The sequence below is a fragment of the Botryllus schlosseri genome, chromosome 6 (assembly GCF_051294905.1).
Source record: "Botryllus schlosseri isolate E-star chromosome 6, Bs_hap1, whole genome shotgun sequence".
NCBI classification, from domain to species: Eukaryota; Metazoa; Chordata; class Ascidiacea; order Stolidobranchia; family Styelidae; genus Botryllus; species Botryllus schlosseri.
The window spans coordinates 23,796,139-23,814,113 of record NC_137241.1 but is presented as its reverse complement, the minus strand read 5'-3'; the positions used below and the strand labels follow the sequence as shown (position 1 = coordinate 23,814,113).

Genomic DNA, 17,975 nt, shown 5'->3' with positions numbered 1-17,975 from the left:
TGAAGAGTGTGCTGATATCAATAAGCATATTGCCTTGACGTGCAATGGCCCAGCCACTGCCAAAACAGAGACGCTTAGCAAACGGCCTATAGGACGTCCCCAAAAGATCAAACTTCAGGATGAGATAGTCTTTCAGCTAGTAACATGTCTGGCTAGCCCCAATATATGGATTCATTAGTCGTTGGAAAGCGTTGTCGGGTATCGTGTGCAGCTCATAGTTCAAAATAAAATGAAGTTTATGATCATGATTATTCTTGTATTGTATTGTATTTGTACTACTTTAATAAAATATTGCTTCTTTTATGGTAGCCATGAGCATCGCCCTTTGTTAGTCAACTAGAATGTTGTTCGCAGACTACTATCAGCTATGCTAGCAGGTTATTACTATTCGTCACAATAACTACTATGACTGCACTGTGTAAGGCGATGGCGGCTTGGCACTGGATTTCCCTACGCGGGAGGGATATTCTCGTTGACTCGCTGAAAAATGCCTCAGACAAAGATGCATTTTCAGGAAAACAATATATTAGATTAGAACTAAAATTAGAGCATGGAGACATTTCACTAATTAGATTAGAACTAGAATTAGACCATGAGAACATATTACAAATTAGATTAGAATTAGAATTAGAGCATTGAAACATTTCACAAATTGGATTAAAATTAGATTACTGGCATTTCGCTCTAATTTAGTGAAATTAGAATTATCTAGTTGTCCAAGTCTGATATGGACTAGACCAGGGATCATATTTTGCGACCTGCCACCTGGTTTGAGATTTCGGAAGAACGCTAAGTAAAGCAGTTTGAAATGCTGAAATTGATTTAAATTTAAAAATATTGTTGTTGTTGTCTCGTCCGTGTAGCGGTGCCTTATCAAAGCCTAGAGCAGTGGTTCTCAACCTTTTTGGCTTCGCGAACCCCTTTTGACCGTCACGAACCCGCGCGGACCCCCTCCAGTTTTAGTTCAATTTTAGCTCTATTATGGTGCAACCTTCATCCGTATTGTGCTAATATGAACTGTAGGCCTGCGATAAACAGCAAAATAATGATTTTTCTTGAAAATAACATGATGGTATTTATGTAGAAATTGGTAGAATTTTATCATTTCAAAGCTAATTTTGCTGCTGTATTTCTTGAAGTACGTGGTCTAGTCTTGAAAATCCGCGTCTTTGTTTTGATATGAGCGAGGAGTGCCGAAAATCATTTCCGCAAAGATAGATGAAGGCTAATGCAATATTATCGCATAACGCTTCCGACGATACTTTTGGTGTGATCGCAACATTTATGGCACCAAAATAAAGAAACATATACTTTATGAACACATCACGTCCAGCATCTAGCGCAGGGACGGGAACATACAGATCGCGGGCCGGATTCGGCCCACGACGGCATTTTGATCGTCCCGCAGAGAGTGTCTACCGTCAAAGTGAAATCTTAATCTAAAAGCATAGACAAATTTTAGACGCCAAAGAATGGATCCAAGTTTTCCAACCTGAGAAAGACTGTCATGAAACGACTTGTTCTGTTCGGGTTTACATATATATTTACAAGCAAACATTTTCGACCATGAACAATTGAACACTAACAAGGCAAGGCTGCATAGTGCATACCAATATAAATGGTGATATGAATTTCAGGGTTGGAGCGTAATGCTTTGATAGCAACGAAACACTCCTTATTCATCAAAAAACCAGCCTTCTCGATAGGGCATCCGCAATAAGAATGCGCCAAATCTGATAACCGAGCTTTAAGAGCAGGTATATCATTGTCCGATTTATGACGAGTGTCAGCCGAAAATATTCGGGTTCATTTCAATATGAATATACTATTCAATTGTATATACAATATATATTGAAGTTCTGTACCCCCAAGAAGCTGTTCAAATAGTGGTTATGTATATCACAGGACAAAATGGATTTCCTGGCGAGGTTTCAATCCCTGTATTGGGACAAATTAGGGAAATACTTCGGAAATTTTTATTTCAAACGACTGTTCACTAATTCGATGAGACTGACGACTTCAAATCGAGAAGGTTTCATAGACGTTACAAAGTCAACCTGATAACGTTACTATATCTCCATATTTTTATTTTTTTCACAAACCCCAACAAAACGTCTCTAAACAGCAATATGTTTGTATCAGCAGGTGATTGGAAAATTGGCAATGAAAATGAATTTCCACACTACGATAGTTCAGTCAGACGATTAGTATGATGATATGAGTCATGGGATTTTAGCAGTTGTGGTGCGAAACTGCCTCATGTTTTCTCAAATTAAAAAATAAAATAAAAATTTGGTTATCAACCATTTTAAAAATTTAGAGCTCTCGCGGACCCTCTGAAATTATTTCGCGGACCCCCGGTTGAGAACCGCTGGCCTAGAGGAAAGCGAGTGGAGCAGTTGGTTAAGCACCAGCGTCACGGCACCAATGGCAGTGGTTGGAATCCCGGCTCGGACTAACTTATATATGCGTCGGAGGTCATATGGGCTCCTCCTCGCCGACCTCACTGCAATAGCAGTGACTTAAAAAGTCCAATGACAGTGAGCCGAGCTATAATTCGGAAGAAAAATAACCGATGAAGCCTGCCTGATAGAGACTGCCTGAGGGTGTGTAAGAAAACTAAAAAGATGCGAAAAATGCATTGAACTGTACAAAATTGTCATGTCGTGGAGCACAAAGCCTTAAACATGCTATAAGCACCACTGTGGTGTGTGATAATAATACAAAAGCCGAGAAGTGGGCAGTGCTACAAGCCGGCATCTACGGAATAAAAATGAAGAGAATGGGCCTGGTGTAAATTACCATAGTAGCCGACTAACACCTTGAATACCGCAACAACGACGCCCAGAAAACGAATTGCGGCCTCCCCACAAGATCAAGCTTCACGACCGATAGCTTTCCATCAAATATACCGTTGTCCATCTATACCGAATATCGCTTCTTTAGTCGCTGGAAAGTGTTTACAGGTATCATACACAGCTTATAGTTCAAAATAGAATGACAATAATGATTTTTGTTGCATTTGTATTATTTGAAGAAATTTTTGCGGAAACTATACTCCCATCGCCCATGTTAGAGAGCACAGCGTTGTACCGACGTAGAGTTTTAAAAATGTGGTTGTTACACTGTGTGGCCTATTTTATCTCGATATTGAATTGATGCGGCGCGCGGCCTCTACAAAATTTGAAAAGTGACCCGCGACCCGTTTTGAGTTGGCGACCCCTGGACTAGACTATAGCAGTATATGCGGAGCTTTCTTTGCATTTATATAAATTTATTATAAATATGTAAAAAATATTTGGTTTTGTCATATATAGAATAAATGAAATGTGCACAAACATTACATAAACAATAAGTTCAATAAGTTAATAAATAATAATAATAATAATAAATATATAAATATATATATTTCAATGTCTGGCGTGCATAGATCTTGTACAAAATACATTAAGAATATTCATGAGAATAACTGCGTGAAAATATCAGTAGACGAAGTAGGTATGACGAAGGAGTTCCTTCGATTCAATGTTAAGCTTTTGCGTGGCTTAAACTTCAGGAAGAGGATGTAGCTTTCTCCGGCACGCAGGTGCCCCAAACAATTGCATTTCGGTAACGTAATACTTTTCAGTTTGTTCTCGCGTACAACCGACAAGGCTGACTTTCTGAAAAATAGCCGTTTTGCGTTTCTCACTCTGTATTTGATTTCGTTCGACGACGATATCGATTTTGATTTCCCCACCGTGACCATTACAACTGAAAGTAATAATTGTCATGAACACAAGGGATACGAGTAAATAGATACTATTTACTAATATATGCGCTGCTATCGATATTTACTTGAGGTACACGACTAATACTATCGAGACACCATGATAATGCGCTCACCGTGAAATGTACGCTTCCATTTCCCAAGCCGTCTGCCAATAGTTTCATCAGAGCATTCGATGCGTTGTTTACCACAAACTTCGCTCAGCTTACACATATGCGTTGAGGTGATTTCGCCACCTTGGCAGCATTGTGAAGCTAGATCAAAGGCACGATTGGCGCAGCATCCTTGATAAGCTCCGTTGATGTAGCTATCCCCACAGCAGGTATAGCCAGCTAAACAAGCAAATAGAAATGAGAGATTATACAATTGAAAGTTTCAACACCTTCTTATCTTTCATTGTATCGCAGTCTTGTGGTGCATTGAAATGATGAAATTTCTAGCAATAAATTAAATTGAATCGTAACTGGCCTATTGTCACCTCATCTTACCTTTCCAAAAGTGAACTTTCGGCTCCTCCAAAGAATTAGGTGCTTGGCAGCAGATTTGGTTGTTTTCGTTGTACATCGTTTCCCTTCCGGTCGGACAATGTCTGGTGGTGGGCAATCGCTCTATTCCGCTGTCACGACTGCACGCGTGCGTTTGCGGATTGTAAAGACCGCTGCCTATATGTAGATTTAAAACTTACAAAATTTGTCCACATTCTCGCAAAATGACTCCGCTCACCTTCGCAGCATAAATAGCCCCTCGGAGCTTCTTGAAGCACAAGCGATCCAGTTGCGTTTGTGCAACATTCCATTTCATGTTTCACGCATGTGAATATTTCTTCGTTTTGCTGATGCTGGCAGAGTCCCTGACGCAGGCAATATACGTTTGAGATGTCGTAGTGAACCGCAATCACTAAACGAAAAAAACAAATGTTCAACAGTTTAAATGAATCGTTGTCAATGTCTCGTTATAACTTCAGAATTTCAATTCAAATCGATTAAACTTTTAGACTTACCTGAATTGCTACTGAATATCGAAGCAATCGTGATCGCTTTGAATATGTAATCCATTGTCATACTATTCACGTTTTATCTTCAACTAACTGACAACTTTACGACTAGCTAAGTTCTGTAGTCCTTGCAAAATCCCTAACAGCACGCTTATATATATGCCTTTGCATGAATTGTAAATACAATATCGATGTTTTCACGGCGGGCATTCCCCGTGTAATCTATGTCTTACTAGAGCGGTTGGGAGAATAGCGTGTGCGTTTCATCATCGATCGGCATAGGTATCACGGTTTTGTATTAACCAAAACGAAATCAAGGTAAATTTACAATTTATTTCAAGCGAAAGGAAACGGCAAGATAAATTCGCAACCATAATATTATTTGGTTATCTTTTCTTCTTCGGAGACACTATGTTGATCATCGGAATACCGCTCACAGTCCCCTGAGTGGGTTTCTTGATAGGTGCTTTGCCGCGCGGCCCCTAAATGCACAAATACATACAAATACCGATTGGTCTTGCACAAATACTAATTGGTCTTAGAGTCAGTCCCCCCTCCTAAACAAACGAGTGGCGGCAATAAATACTATAAACAAAATAGCTAGGGCTACTTAAACGCCAAATGAGTTGTACTCACAGAGCTGTTCTATAGACCACACGTACGGCGATACTCACAAAACTTTGGAAATAAGCTCATGTATTGAATCATCGCTGCAATGGCGAGATCGTTCAAGGTTCATTTCGAATGTCTTGGCGTAAGAAATGAGGTCTGCGAGCTTGCATACACTATTTTATGATTATTATATGTTAGGTGATTTTCGCTCATCGATTCATATAGCACAATGCAGCGCACTCTTATAACAGAGGCGAAGTGGGCTTTAGAATGATTAATGGCTATACTGGGGCGTTTTGCGCTTTCGCTGTATGTGTATGTTCGGAGTATATGTAATATGTATTTGTACAAAAAATTATGAGATAACTCAATATCATCAGATGACCAATGTCACGAGCGACACAATATTTTGAATACGAACGTATTTTATGACACTTCGATCGGAGAAACTGATCATGAAAACTCAGTGTGCATTTATGTCCTTGCCGCGCGAAGCACGAAAATTTTTCAAAGTTAATAAATAAATTCGGTCATTAATATTGTTTCTTGCATATACTGTGGGCCACCTCTGTAGTCTGTATACCGGTGCGCTCATTTGGCAAGGACAGGATTATTTGGCGCTTGAACATATCAATATCGAAGGTTTGCGTCTATCAATTTCGTGCGAAGGTTTCATCGGCGACGATCTTTCTGCGAGTGCAGTGCAGACGCGAAGTTGCATGTTGGTCGATACGTTCTCTCATAATTGTGAGTATAGTTAGACCCAATTCTGTAAATGCAGAAGGGGTACCAATATACTAAAAGTGTGAAATCGAGTGACAATAAATCCCGCGAAGTGCTAAGACCAATTTCACGTCAAATAAATCTGCCATGAAATATTATACTTTAAGTCATATACCAAGATCTACGATAAATGTGTTTGGCTCCTGACTACGGCAATGGGTCGGAACTGATCAACATCACAAATTTTGCGGTCACAATAATCAAATTTTAGGTTGACTTTGCAAGTTCACAGTAAATTACCTGGGTCATTTATTTTTTGTTAATATAACTAATTTCGAAAATTATCTCGCGGGCCACTTAAATCCCTCTAGCAGGTCTTGAACGTTTCTCAATAAAGTACATCTTCGTACAGATACGCACACTCGCAGAGTTGACCGGCACAGCATTTGACATTATTAATCAAATCACATTCCGATTTATTCCACTAAACATTAGCAAGGACTGATATCAATATTTCGAGGCTGTTGTTTTACGATTGTGACATTTGTTTTTGTGCAGAAATATCATAAAAACCCTCTTTTCAGCCGATACTGTGATCAGCCATGCAATGCCTAATCACACGTGATCAGATTCGTTTATACACCTATACATGGAAATGCAGAAGAGACGTTCGCAGTAGCCCGCCAAACAATATTCCATTCCGCTATGATGTAACGATTCGTACACCCGGTCGTTTATATGTCGTCACCGGAAGCGATAATTCTATTCAAGCCTTTGTGCGGCCGGATTGCAAATAGGAATTTTCCACCGATCCACCATCGGCAAAATGTCACATGTTATAGAAATGAGGAAGTCGATCAAATCAATGCGCGTACTCTCGTCTTGCGAATAACACCTTCGTCACACCGGATGAATTTAGCGAACGGAAGGTTTTTCGTGCAGACTGTATTCGGCTGTATAATTCCGATGATCTTTCGTGTCGTATATTTGTAAATTTACCCTGGTTATACCGGTAAATTCGGCCCGTCGGTTTTGTTAACGGTAAAAACCTCTTAAATAGGCATACGCGCAAGTCAAAACAGGTAAAAGATTACAGATTAAGTTCGTAGAAGCAATTTACTGGATTATCAGTATTTACGCCATTTTTTCCTTTTAAATACGGAAAAGCTTTTTCAAATTTACTGGTCTCAGGAACGCAAACCTGCTGCCAAGATTAGACAAGTGACTAGTGTTAGAATTTTAACAGCATAAATATCAAACAATCAACTATATTTTTAACACCTCACATTTGGTCTCAATTATAAGAACAAATCGGCGTTTCAAAGAGATACGTCACAGATGACCTTTGACAACGACAACGTTGTGAAACGCTCTCGTACTCGGTTCAGGAATTTATTCAGAATGCCTTGGTGAAGGCGATTCGGTAAATTCTTCCGTGACAAATGCATGCGATCATAAGTGATTGTTGCATAAATACGATGTAACAAAATTAGCAAATAGTAGCGCTTTGATTTACTTAATGCGTATTCCGACAATAAAACCGTGCATAAACTACTATGCTCTTTTACCATTGCAAATAATGACCGCCGGCACAAAGCTTAAAGTATTCAAATCAGCCGCATGAATTCCGATCCCATAACCAGCTTTACTATGAATAGGACTGTAGTCATGGGTATAGAATCTGATACGCACATATCTAAGCTGAGCGCTTTATTGACCAGAGACTTTCATTTCACTAAACACTACGCGGTGTTAGTTTCTGTTGAATCTGCTGTTGTGCTATGGTGTGCTTAGAATTTTAAAATGTATATACAAATTTGTACAAAGTCTAAAAGAATGTCGGACGTGCCAACTTTATACATATATATTTCATTTTGCCGCTGTCCCTTTATTATGGGTTGCGTGGCTCGTGTGACTAATCGACGCGACGAAATCTTGTAAAATAATTATAAATGATGCCACATACAATTCAAATGTTCGCATTGAGTACGAATACAGAATAGCCTGGTACCAATTATCCTTGGAAAGGACTGACTTTTCTCACAATTTGACAGTTCACAGTTTGACTATATAAGGAGTAATAATACATGTGAGGTGGGTGTATCGGTTACATTAAACACGCCTACGATGTGTTCTTTGCCTATTGTGATAGAAGAAGCAGTATACTGTACAGTTAATTGGGCAACATTCAGATGTGATCAATGCCTCTTTTAGGGATCTTGCGCATTGTGACGAACCCGTTTAAATTAAATATGCGACATGGTACAAATATATCCGGAAGGCATATAGCATACTAAAGGAATGCATGGTTATTGAAATGAATATGTTTATTGTTTATATGACACCACGAAACCGAAGATGCGCGTGTCAGTCCGGTCTCAATTGTTCCGCCCGGAAGCTGTCTTGGATGACGGAATGAAGGAAACAAAGCCCATGTTTACAAACAGCCAATCGTCTTCTTGATATACCATATCCTGGACACGTGTCGGTGATGCAATGTTTGTTTTCTCGGTGACATACGTACATATTCTAGATATTGTTACAATTATTTACTGTAATGCCGCAACTAGAGCTACATTCGCAATACTGTTGGATTTAGAAGTATAACTACATGACCTGTATTGTTTGTGATCAACCATTGTTAGTAGCATTAAGAACTTCACATATAAGTATCGGGTTCTATTGACATTCATCTGATGATACAGTATCAGTTGTTGTGTAAATATTGACTTTCACGGAGCCATCATGGATTTCGATATGTTTATATCGTTGTAAAAGCTTCTCTACTGACCTTCGCACCACCTAGCTTTCCTGGAGTCTTTGGATTACTGGCTTCATCGTCGTTCCAATCTGATCCGCCGGTAATGAAATCCATGGCTGGAGGTTTTGGGTGTGGCGGCGGAGTTCTCAAACGGTATACGGGTAAAGCGCGAAATATCGCCCCGCTTTCGGGTTCTGCTGGTTTGGAACTTTCCAAGCTGCTTTTGTCAGCCTAGAAAATGGAAAGGGGGACGTTTGGGTTAAGTAACAGCATGTCCATTGTCCATTTGTCCATTCTTACCAAAGAAGTCACTAATGTCACGCTAGGAAAATCCATTTCTAAGGCAGGCTCAGACTATACCCCATGTAGTAGTAGAAAACGGAAGGATTGAATAGTAGCCTACTGAGTAAATATATTTGATGATAATTGCAGTTTGAGACAGTACCTCCCAGATATCTCTCGCGTTCGTGATATAGGCTCTAAATATAGGCTGCAATGGCATTTGCACTTATTACAATGGTGTGAGTCCATAAAAAACTATTTGACAGCATTGAAGAGTAGGAAATGAGTAATCTGGTTTTAAGGTGATGAATTATAGAAAATATTTGAAAGCAAAACGTTTGAAGGCGTAGTATGCGTAAGTTGAGACGAAATACTGAAGAAATGGTTGGATGAGTAAAAATTCGTAACTGTGATGGCCTCCTAAGCTAAAATTCGTCCGTAATATGGTTTGAACAAACAACGGCTAAGTGTATGCATATGAGAAAGTCATGGGGTATGGTAAAAATAAAATGATATAGGCCTACACATCTCACAAATGACGTATTCTGAAACCAATAACAGAAAAATCCCAAGAAGTTCAATTTGGTCGAATATGTTCGAGAGAATTGTGTAACGGCGCCATTTAGTGGCGATTAGATGTAGTACGAGAAAAGCAGCGATGTCAGCCGATTGTATATTTTGAGGAACAAATCCACTCGAGCTACCGTTATCCAACAAGGTCAATATTTGTTTCGAAGCTTTGAAAGTATACGCTCTTTGTCATCATCTAGCGCAGTATTTCTCAACCTTGTCTCTAGCGCTCCCAAGGGGCAATTTGAATTTTGAAGGGGGCGGAAACGCTCAGGGGGCGAAATGGGGGCGCTGAAGCAAAATGGCTTCAAAGTGGATGATATAGCAATGACATATGATTATATAGTAGAACAATGATTCTATACATCCCTGAGTTGTCATTGCAAACTAACATTCGAAAAAATCAGTCAAATCACAACGTTTTTCGTTGCGATCATCGCGAAATATATCAACCGACAATGTTTCCATAAATGCAGTGGTTTATTTTAATGCAGGTTAAATGAATTTGGCGTACTTGTGGATTGCCAATTCCCCGTTAAAATACTCCCGTCACGCTAGCTACTCCATCCAAGTCGTTTCGACACCTTCGTATCTTTTCATTGTATCGCAGTTTTGTGGTGTTTGGGAATGATGAAAATATTAATAAACTGATACTGATACTGATAGTTCGGGTTATTTTCCAAAAAATGTTTTGAATCGTGCATTGTAATATGCAGCTCACTGCGTGTCGTTATCTAAAAGGCACTGTACTGTACAACTTTTGAGAGTGATGCCCAATGTTCCCTTTAATTTGTGACGAGTCTGCGCACGCTCACCAACTCACTGCGCAGACCCTTGGAAAACAGTGCGTAACGACCAAAAAAGGTCATCACTTCGGATTCTTTGTGCGCAACTTGGATTTTCTCTGTGCAGATACCGTGAAAGCACTGCGCATTTGCGCACATGCGCAGCTTGAAAGGAACATTGGCGATGCCCTTCGTACATTAAAGATGCTCTGAAGCTTCTTGGCCAAAATGATTACCTAAATATACTTGCATTTGAGAGCTACCAAATTAAATCGTCAGAATATTTCTTCATCATATCATAAATAATGATACTGCTTTGTTACCCACCCCATTCATGTTAAAGTTAAGAGCTTGGCGTAGTACTAAATTTAATGTGAGTAATGTCTCTACTACATTCTCAATTGATTTAGTAGTCACACAAAGCAATAAAACAAAACCCAAGGAGAATTCGGGATGTGTACAACTGTCGTACATCGATCTAGAACCAAATGCAACGAGCCCGTAGGCCTTACCCGATGGTTGTTGCATCAACCTGACTTTGATCACGAAAATGGCACATACAATTATACCGTTGATTAGTCGAGTGATGCGCCCCGATCACCAGTTCTTAATCACATGACTAGCATTTTCCCGAACCAGCTAGCTTTATCATCTCCGCCCTAAGAGCGAAGTCCCAACCCGAAACCGGATTCGACCACTTACCCATTGTTTTTTACTACAGTCCTTAAAATAGAGGGGCGTCAGACCCAGGCAATTTTTAAAAGGGGGCGCTGGAGAAAAAAAGGTTATGAACCACTGGTAGTGCCACTGAGACAATTTTTATCCATGAGAGAAAATGCGTTATATATAAGTGATGCTCAGCAAGACCATCATAGATTATAATACACCTAAACGATATAGTCATCATCATCATTTTAATAAAAATTATATCAAATCAATGCACCAATGCGATATAATGAAGAGATAGGAGGGGAGTAGTCTTTTAATCAGACACCCACCTTGGCCTGCAGCATGTAAACTATAGGTATGTACTAGGGTTGCATTTAAAACAAAAATCAATTTAAAAGAAACATGTTTGAAACAAGGCCGTATTTTAAAACATGTTTTTTATTGGTTTTTATGTTATTTCAAAGCCATGACGTAACTAACTTTCAATTGTGATGTCGTAATGGAGTGACATTGACAGTTGAAATAGCTCCTTCGACGAAATATATCCACTATTGCTATTGAACCGACTATTTTGATAGTTCCAACCATCCCATATCGATATACGTCGGCTATATCGGGCGGTAATTGTCCGTAGGCTCATGCAACATGTTTTTTGTAAAGCATTTACACAATCATGGCATAATTTTACAACTTAAAAAAACACAATTTTGTTGGAAGCGAAAAAAAAATAATGCTGCATGTGTCGGCAGGCGAGATCGATATGTCATATTGTGGCCCGGTAATCTTCAGGGCTGACTAGGATTGATATAGTGGGGAACAATTTGGAGCTTTTATGCATATCTAAAACGGTCAAAACTTGAACTTTCTCCTCCATATGTGGCTGGTCAAATATACGATCATATAATCTGACGGAACCATTTACTGTCTCTTGTCTGGATTTAGTGAAGAATGAATAAAGGACTGCAACTGTGACAAATAGAGAATTCCATAACCCATTGTGACTTCAAAACATACACGATCATCATCCTCGTTCATTTTCTCGGCATAAAATAGCTTACTCTTAGTTTTTCGTGAATGTCAAAAGGTAGGCTATAAATTACTTCTGCATAGTGCGGTAGTGACGGCATCAGCACCAGAAGTATATGGTCAATGTAATCAGAATTTATATATTGAAGTAGAAATAACAACGTGCATTTCTAGCTAATTACAAGTATAGAAGAAGCGATTCTCAAGATATGTTGAAAGTACTTGAAGTAGAAGTATAAATTGAGAGGTATCAAAAGTACTCGGGCAGCTTCAAAAAGTAGATTTGTTCAAGCGGAAGTGCCGACTTTTGAAATTAAGAGATGCATTATAATCGTGGCCGCATCTTGATGGTGGCCAGGCGAAAATATATCTGATCCCTCACTCTCTCTCTCTCTCTCTCTCTCTCTCTCTCTCTTTCCTCATTTTCCATGGTACAGGGGCTATTTGATTCACTTTACCTTTGGTTTAACGAGGGCTTTGAAAAACTTTTTATTCCGGACTTCGAGGACATTGAGAGGCTGGTCCTTATCCGGAAGTATTGCTTGACTTTGTATAAGATCCCGGTCGTAAGCGGATCTACGAAACGGCTTCCATCTGTATGCGGGAAAACGAAAAGTCAAGTGTATATTGGGGAATGCAACTCAAATTGGCGTATGAAATCGGTTAAAACGTCACCAATATCTCTTGCGTTAACGGCGAGTGCGATTAGGATTACATCAGGAATGAAATAAAATATTGAGTTGAACTGAAAGCCTTTGCCACCTACCTGTCGGCGTCGAAAATTAGCGGGTAATCGTATTTTTTGGTTTGCGGTTTTTTCCTGTTGCTCTTCACGTTGAGAGGTTTGAGCGGAACTTCGTTGATGTCGTAGGGTAAAATTGGGCTCGACGGAAGAGACGGATTCTGTGTCAAGTACCAAACGCGATGCTGACCAAGATACCCGATGTAGTGGCCGCGCTGTGGGTACCAAATTCTGGAAATGAAAATGCGAAACAATATCTTACTTCCTTTACTTCTATCTACAGATAAACGCTAAGCCAAGGCAAAAGCGAAGCTAAATACATACTATCCTGATACCTGAAGCACTTTGATGATTTATAACTGAAATTCAAGCCGATGTCTCAACACCGACTTGTTGACCTCGAATAGAATTTTAGAATTTTCTAATAAAATCGGAAGTATACCAGAACTGTGGCGCAGAGAACATTATCCCAGAGAGTAAGGTATGATGACCGATGATATGTACTCTTGTAATCGAGTAATGAGTAATGACTCCAATTTTTCCATCGCTGGCGCATTACAGCATCCATTTCCAGGACCGAGCGAGATAGTGTAATGGTTATGCGTCCGGCTTCTCGAGCGGTAGGTCGTGGGTTCGATCCCCGGCCGGGTCATACCAAAGACTCGAAAATTGGTATCCACAGCTATCCTGCTAGGCGCTCAGCAATCACGGATAGCATGGAGGAGAAAAAAACGGGGGCGCAGACTAGATGACCTCATGGGGCCATATCGCAACTCCGTCGTCAAAGCATCTCGATGGTGCAGGCGAAAAAGAATATCACATCTCTCTCTCTCTCTCTCACGAAATATTCGACACTTCTTATAAATTAGGAAGAATCTCGATTTGAAAGTGCACATGCCAACCAAGCAATCACACCAGGGAACTCAGTTCATCTGAAACTATATCGGCGGAAGTTTACTGTTTTATGACACTCATTGGAAATCTCCAAATTCGTATGACGATGATATATATTGGTCGATAACAAACAGGTTATATGTACAGTACATAAGACCAAGATTTGTGAGAGTGAATTGTGCAATGGTGCGGAACACAGCTAAATCGAAGACTGGACATAGTTTTGGCCATCTCACGTTTCAATGGTCCTCCGGCATGCAAATTTGAGCATGTTGGTCACGTGCTAGGGTTGGGGTTATGGTAAAGGTTAATTGTGGGGTCATGTGGCGTGTTCAATTTAACTGTCGTTTTTTTTTTCACTGCGTCACATAGTCAAATGTCGCAACCAATCTACTTGTTATTGTGTAGTTAACTCTTAATATCGGGCACACAGTTGTTATACCGCAATGAATGTGGCCTTGAAGGGGATATGATGTATATAACAGTCTTAGAAATATTGAATTATCCCATAGGAAGGTCAGTGCGACACTATAAAACAGCCATTTGTATCGTAAATGCAACAAAAGTAAACCCTGAACACATCGACAAGAGTAAGATTTCGTTTCCAAAACAGCTTCCGAAAGTAGATAACATACCTGACAGAACCGTCGGTCGATGCAGAAATAAGAGCGCCGGAATCATCTGCGTACGCCAGAGCCACTATTTTCATCAGATGAGCTCGCCAGCAGATGATTTGCCGCGCCAGTTCCCCATTCGCCGCCATGGCCGTTGCGGCGGGTCTTTGTAGAAACTCGGAAAGATTCCACATCGTGATGTATCCCTCTGTCATAGTGTAAGTGTAAGTGGGTCTGGCAAAGGTCGCTATCGCTTACGACGACTTACTCGCATCTCCCACGATCAGATACTCCGCGTTTTCGTCGTGGCATACCGATGTCAGTGGAGAAGCAACTTTAGTCATGGGCGCCATCGATAGCAATAAATCCCCGGACATTGACCATAACCTGAAGGGAGTGCAGAGGTAATCGAGTAGTCAGCATTGTTACTATACAAGTAGAAGGATTTTACTCATTCACAAATAGTAGTGACGACTTAACGAGGCATATCAAAACTACTTTTCAAGTAGGTAGAAAATGAAAGATCGCAGATGTACAAGTACTCAAGTAAGTAGTTCCAAAAAAGTAGATTTGGTTTTAGCTTTTAACAGTTAACCTACTTTTAAAATTGTAAGATGAGTTGTCACTACAAATAGGTGCAATTTTCGAAAACATTGCTTGTTAACGTGATGCAGGGGCTATTTTGCGCGTTTATTCTGACAATTTTACTCGTATAAGTGCTGGATACTTATCCTAAAACTACTTTCTACTTTTCAAATCAATATCGTAAAATCTAAGTATAGTTTTACCGCAAAATCTGTTCAAGTAGAAGTGAAAGAATAGCCTTAAAACATAACCATTTGCGAAAGTACTGCAAGTCTAGACAAAACCTACATCCAAAGTAGAAGTAGCCTATATGCTTCGTTACTTACCAACTCTGATGGAGTGTAATGTAGTAAGCCTGTGCTATGACTGACAAAGTAATAATATTCATGCATGGATAATGATGATTTGCGTTCTTATATATTCACAGATGGCACTAAATGCGTTACTGTCCCGGCGGGGCAAATACTTTGCAACGCACGTTGAACTCCGACATTTTGTCGTCACCTTAAATTCCCTATACTGTTTACATGTCTGAACGAAAATGTTCACTCTGTGCGAACAAAAATGGGAAGTAGGTTGTGAAGCAAATACAAACCGTTTGTTAAGCAGGGTATTGTAGGCTATCTACAAGGCCCAGATATGTTCTAACCTGACATTGCAGTCTTGGTGACAGGAAGCAATTGTGGGCGGGAAATCAACCCGCACCATTTTGATCGGCTCCTGATCGAATTCAAGCAATTGCCGCTCTTCAAAGCTTTTCACATCGTCGTCCTCGTCTCCCGCTTCTGAACCCTTTACGACAGATAATGTGATTGGTACCTGATTAGATTGGTATTAATAGGGAAAACAGAGCATACTGCCGGAATGTCCATCTCTTCCGCTGGATCATCGTAGTTTTCCTTTTTCTCTTGGGTTTCTGGGGCATCCTCAGCTTCAGTCTGGTAAATGCACAAGTGCAACTTTACTCTTAACCATGTAACAATTGTAGCATGTTTGGGTTTGTATGGAGAGATCATGGATTCTAAAGCAGTAAAATCTCAACATTTTTATTCGCGTATCATTTCCTGCTTATATTAGGTGTCCGCGCTTCACTCAATTACATGTAAAAGCATTTACTTTCCATGCAGTTGAAACCTATTTCAGTTGGATGTAAGATGAACAGACAGAATTTGGTGTTAAATTAGAAGCACCAAGAAGATGTGTAGGACTATGCAACCATCATATTTTCTAATATCGCTACACACTGCTTTCAAAATACATGCTGAAACTGGTAAATAGTGATTTGGTAGTGATACAATGAGGTGTATTTATATGCGAAGCTATATTGTAAGTTGTCTTGATACGGGGCTATGTTGCCCATGCGGTAGACAGTTAAACAAACTCGCGTATGAGCAAATGAATCCCAAATGTTACCTTGTAACGGTGTTGGGATGACTCGAGTCACCTTTTCGTATAATTTGACTTGACTTGACTCGGCGTTTCAGAAATGCGGATTGACTCGTGACTCGGAGCAAAATTTACGAGTCAATTTCAAGTCATCAAGTAATCGATGTCGATAAAAATCACTGTATACTTTACAAATGTTCTGATTGTTCTCGATGCGATGGCGTGACTTTTGTGAGAGCGACAAATCTCATTCATTCAATGATTTTGCGTTTTACTGAACCCACATCGTTTTATCACAAATATATTGACCGCTTACAGCGTACGTTGTCGCTGTAGTAAAGTAGTATAATAACAAGGGATCTATCTCTGTTCTATAGACTGGTCATTATGGTGCTGGTTGATCACCTTAACCAAATATCTTGTTTGATCGAAATGGAATTCGAATATAGTTTACAAGTTTATATTACTAGTCAAGCATTGGCACAGGGTTAAATCTCATGAATATGTAGTTAGGTGATGTGTAATATCAATTCGTTTCCCCTATCTGAGGTTTCGTATTCCATTCTCTATTTTGGAGAATAACTAAAGACTGAGGTTATGCAACAGTTACGTAGTTTAGCAGTACTGCGCATTCGTGATCGTGAGCTATGGGCTACATGTGAGCTATGCACGAGCCATTTTGCATGTATATTTAACTCTATATTCATCCCTCGATTTAAATAAATGGCGACTCAATCTGAATATCAAGCAGCTGGCCCAATGCAATGACTTAATCATGCTTCGTACTTCGAAATGACAACTTGACTTGAATTGTGACTTGACCCATGACTTGACTCGACTTGACTCGACTTGACTCGACTTGACTCGACTTGACTCGACTTGACTCGACTTGACTCGACTTGACTCGACTTGACTCGACTTGACTCGACTTGACTCGACTTGACTCGAGTCACCTCCATAGATCGAGTGACTTGACTTGACTCGAGTCACTTTCAAAAATCGATTGACTTGATTTGAATCGAGTCAAAATGTGCAATGACTCGAGATGACTTGTGACTCGAAGGTAGTGACTTGCTCCCAACACTGCCTTGTAATGCACAATACCTTAATAGTGGTTAGTAGTGGTTAGTAGTTGACTGTTAATAGTGTATCGCAATAAGTAAAAGTAATTATTATGGGTTACGGAAGTATTGCAAGTAGGTGCCTAACTGCCTATGGGCCAGCATTGAAAGGAATGTCGTTATAAAAGAACCTACTTACAGGGCACGAATTATAGCCTTACACAAGTCCTACCTCTATTATATCCTGATCATCCGCAATCCCCTCTTCCATCTCTTGCAGTTTCTTTTTTCTCAGTTTTCGTCGCTTCTTTAGTTCTTCCGGATCCGGACGGTAAACCCGGTGGCAAAGCCCGACGACGGCGTTAACTCTGTACGGTAACTGATCCTTCATGCGTATCTCCCGGCTGTCGTATCGGCTCGGCAACTCAGCCTTTTCCAACTCGAACCTGCAACAACGCGTACAAGTTATAGTAATCCTCGAAGTTTAGATTGGGCAAGAAAC

General features: G+C 40.0%; 2 protein-coding genes across 2 annotated transcripts in view; both read right to left on the bottom strand.

Annotated features, from left to right (window-relative positions):
• Nucleotides 1-3,241: 3,241 nt before the first annotated feature.
• On the bottom strand, nucleotides 3,242-4,924 carry LOC145441639 (uncharacterized). Its single transcript, XM_080319549.1, has 5 exons — nucleotides 4,770-4,924; nucleotides 4,493-4,666; nucleotides 4,258-4,431; nucleotides 3,886-4,101; nucleotides 3,242-3,753 (listed from the first exon to the last, which is right to left on the bottom strand). The coding sequence occupies exons 1-5, from the start codon at nucleotides 4,828-4,830 to the stop codon at nucleotides 3,458-3,460; spliced, it is 921 nt and encodes a 306-aa protein (XP_080175675.1). The 5' UTR covers nucleotides 4,831-4,924; the 3' UTR covers nucleotides 3,242-3,457.
• Nucleotides 4,925-5,076: 152 nt separating this feature from the next.
• Nucleotides 5,077-17,975, bottom strand: part of LOC145441638 (WD repeat-containing protein 64-like) — a 29,492-nt gene continuing 16,593 nt past the window's right edge. Inside the window, exons 19-27 of the mRNA XM_080319548.1 lie at nucleotides 17,706-17,919; nucleotides 15,884-15,964; nucleotides 15,676-15,818; nucleotides 14,710-14,828; nucleotides 14,463-14,649; nucleotides 12,958-13,164; nucleotides 12,650-12,785; nucleotides 8,890-9,090; nucleotides 5,077-5,245 (exon numbers count right to left, since the gene is read on the bottom strand). Of these exons, the coding sequence (XP_080175674.1) occupies nucleotides 5,150-5,245; nucleotides 8,890-9,090; nucleotides 12,650-12,785; nucleotides 12,958-13,164; nucleotides 14,463-14,649; nucleotides 14,710-14,828; nucleotides 15,676-15,818; nucleotides 15,884-15,964; nucleotides 17,706-17,919 (1,384 nt within the window). The 3' untranslated portion in view covers nucleotides 5,077-5,149. The remainder of the gene's footprint in view (nucleotides 5,246-8,889; nucleotides 9,091-12,649; nucleotides 12,786-12,957; nucleotides 13,165-14,462; nucleotides 14,650-14,709; nucleotides 14,829-15,675; nucleotides 15,819-15,883; nucleotides 15,965-17,705; nucleotides 17,920-17,975) is intronic.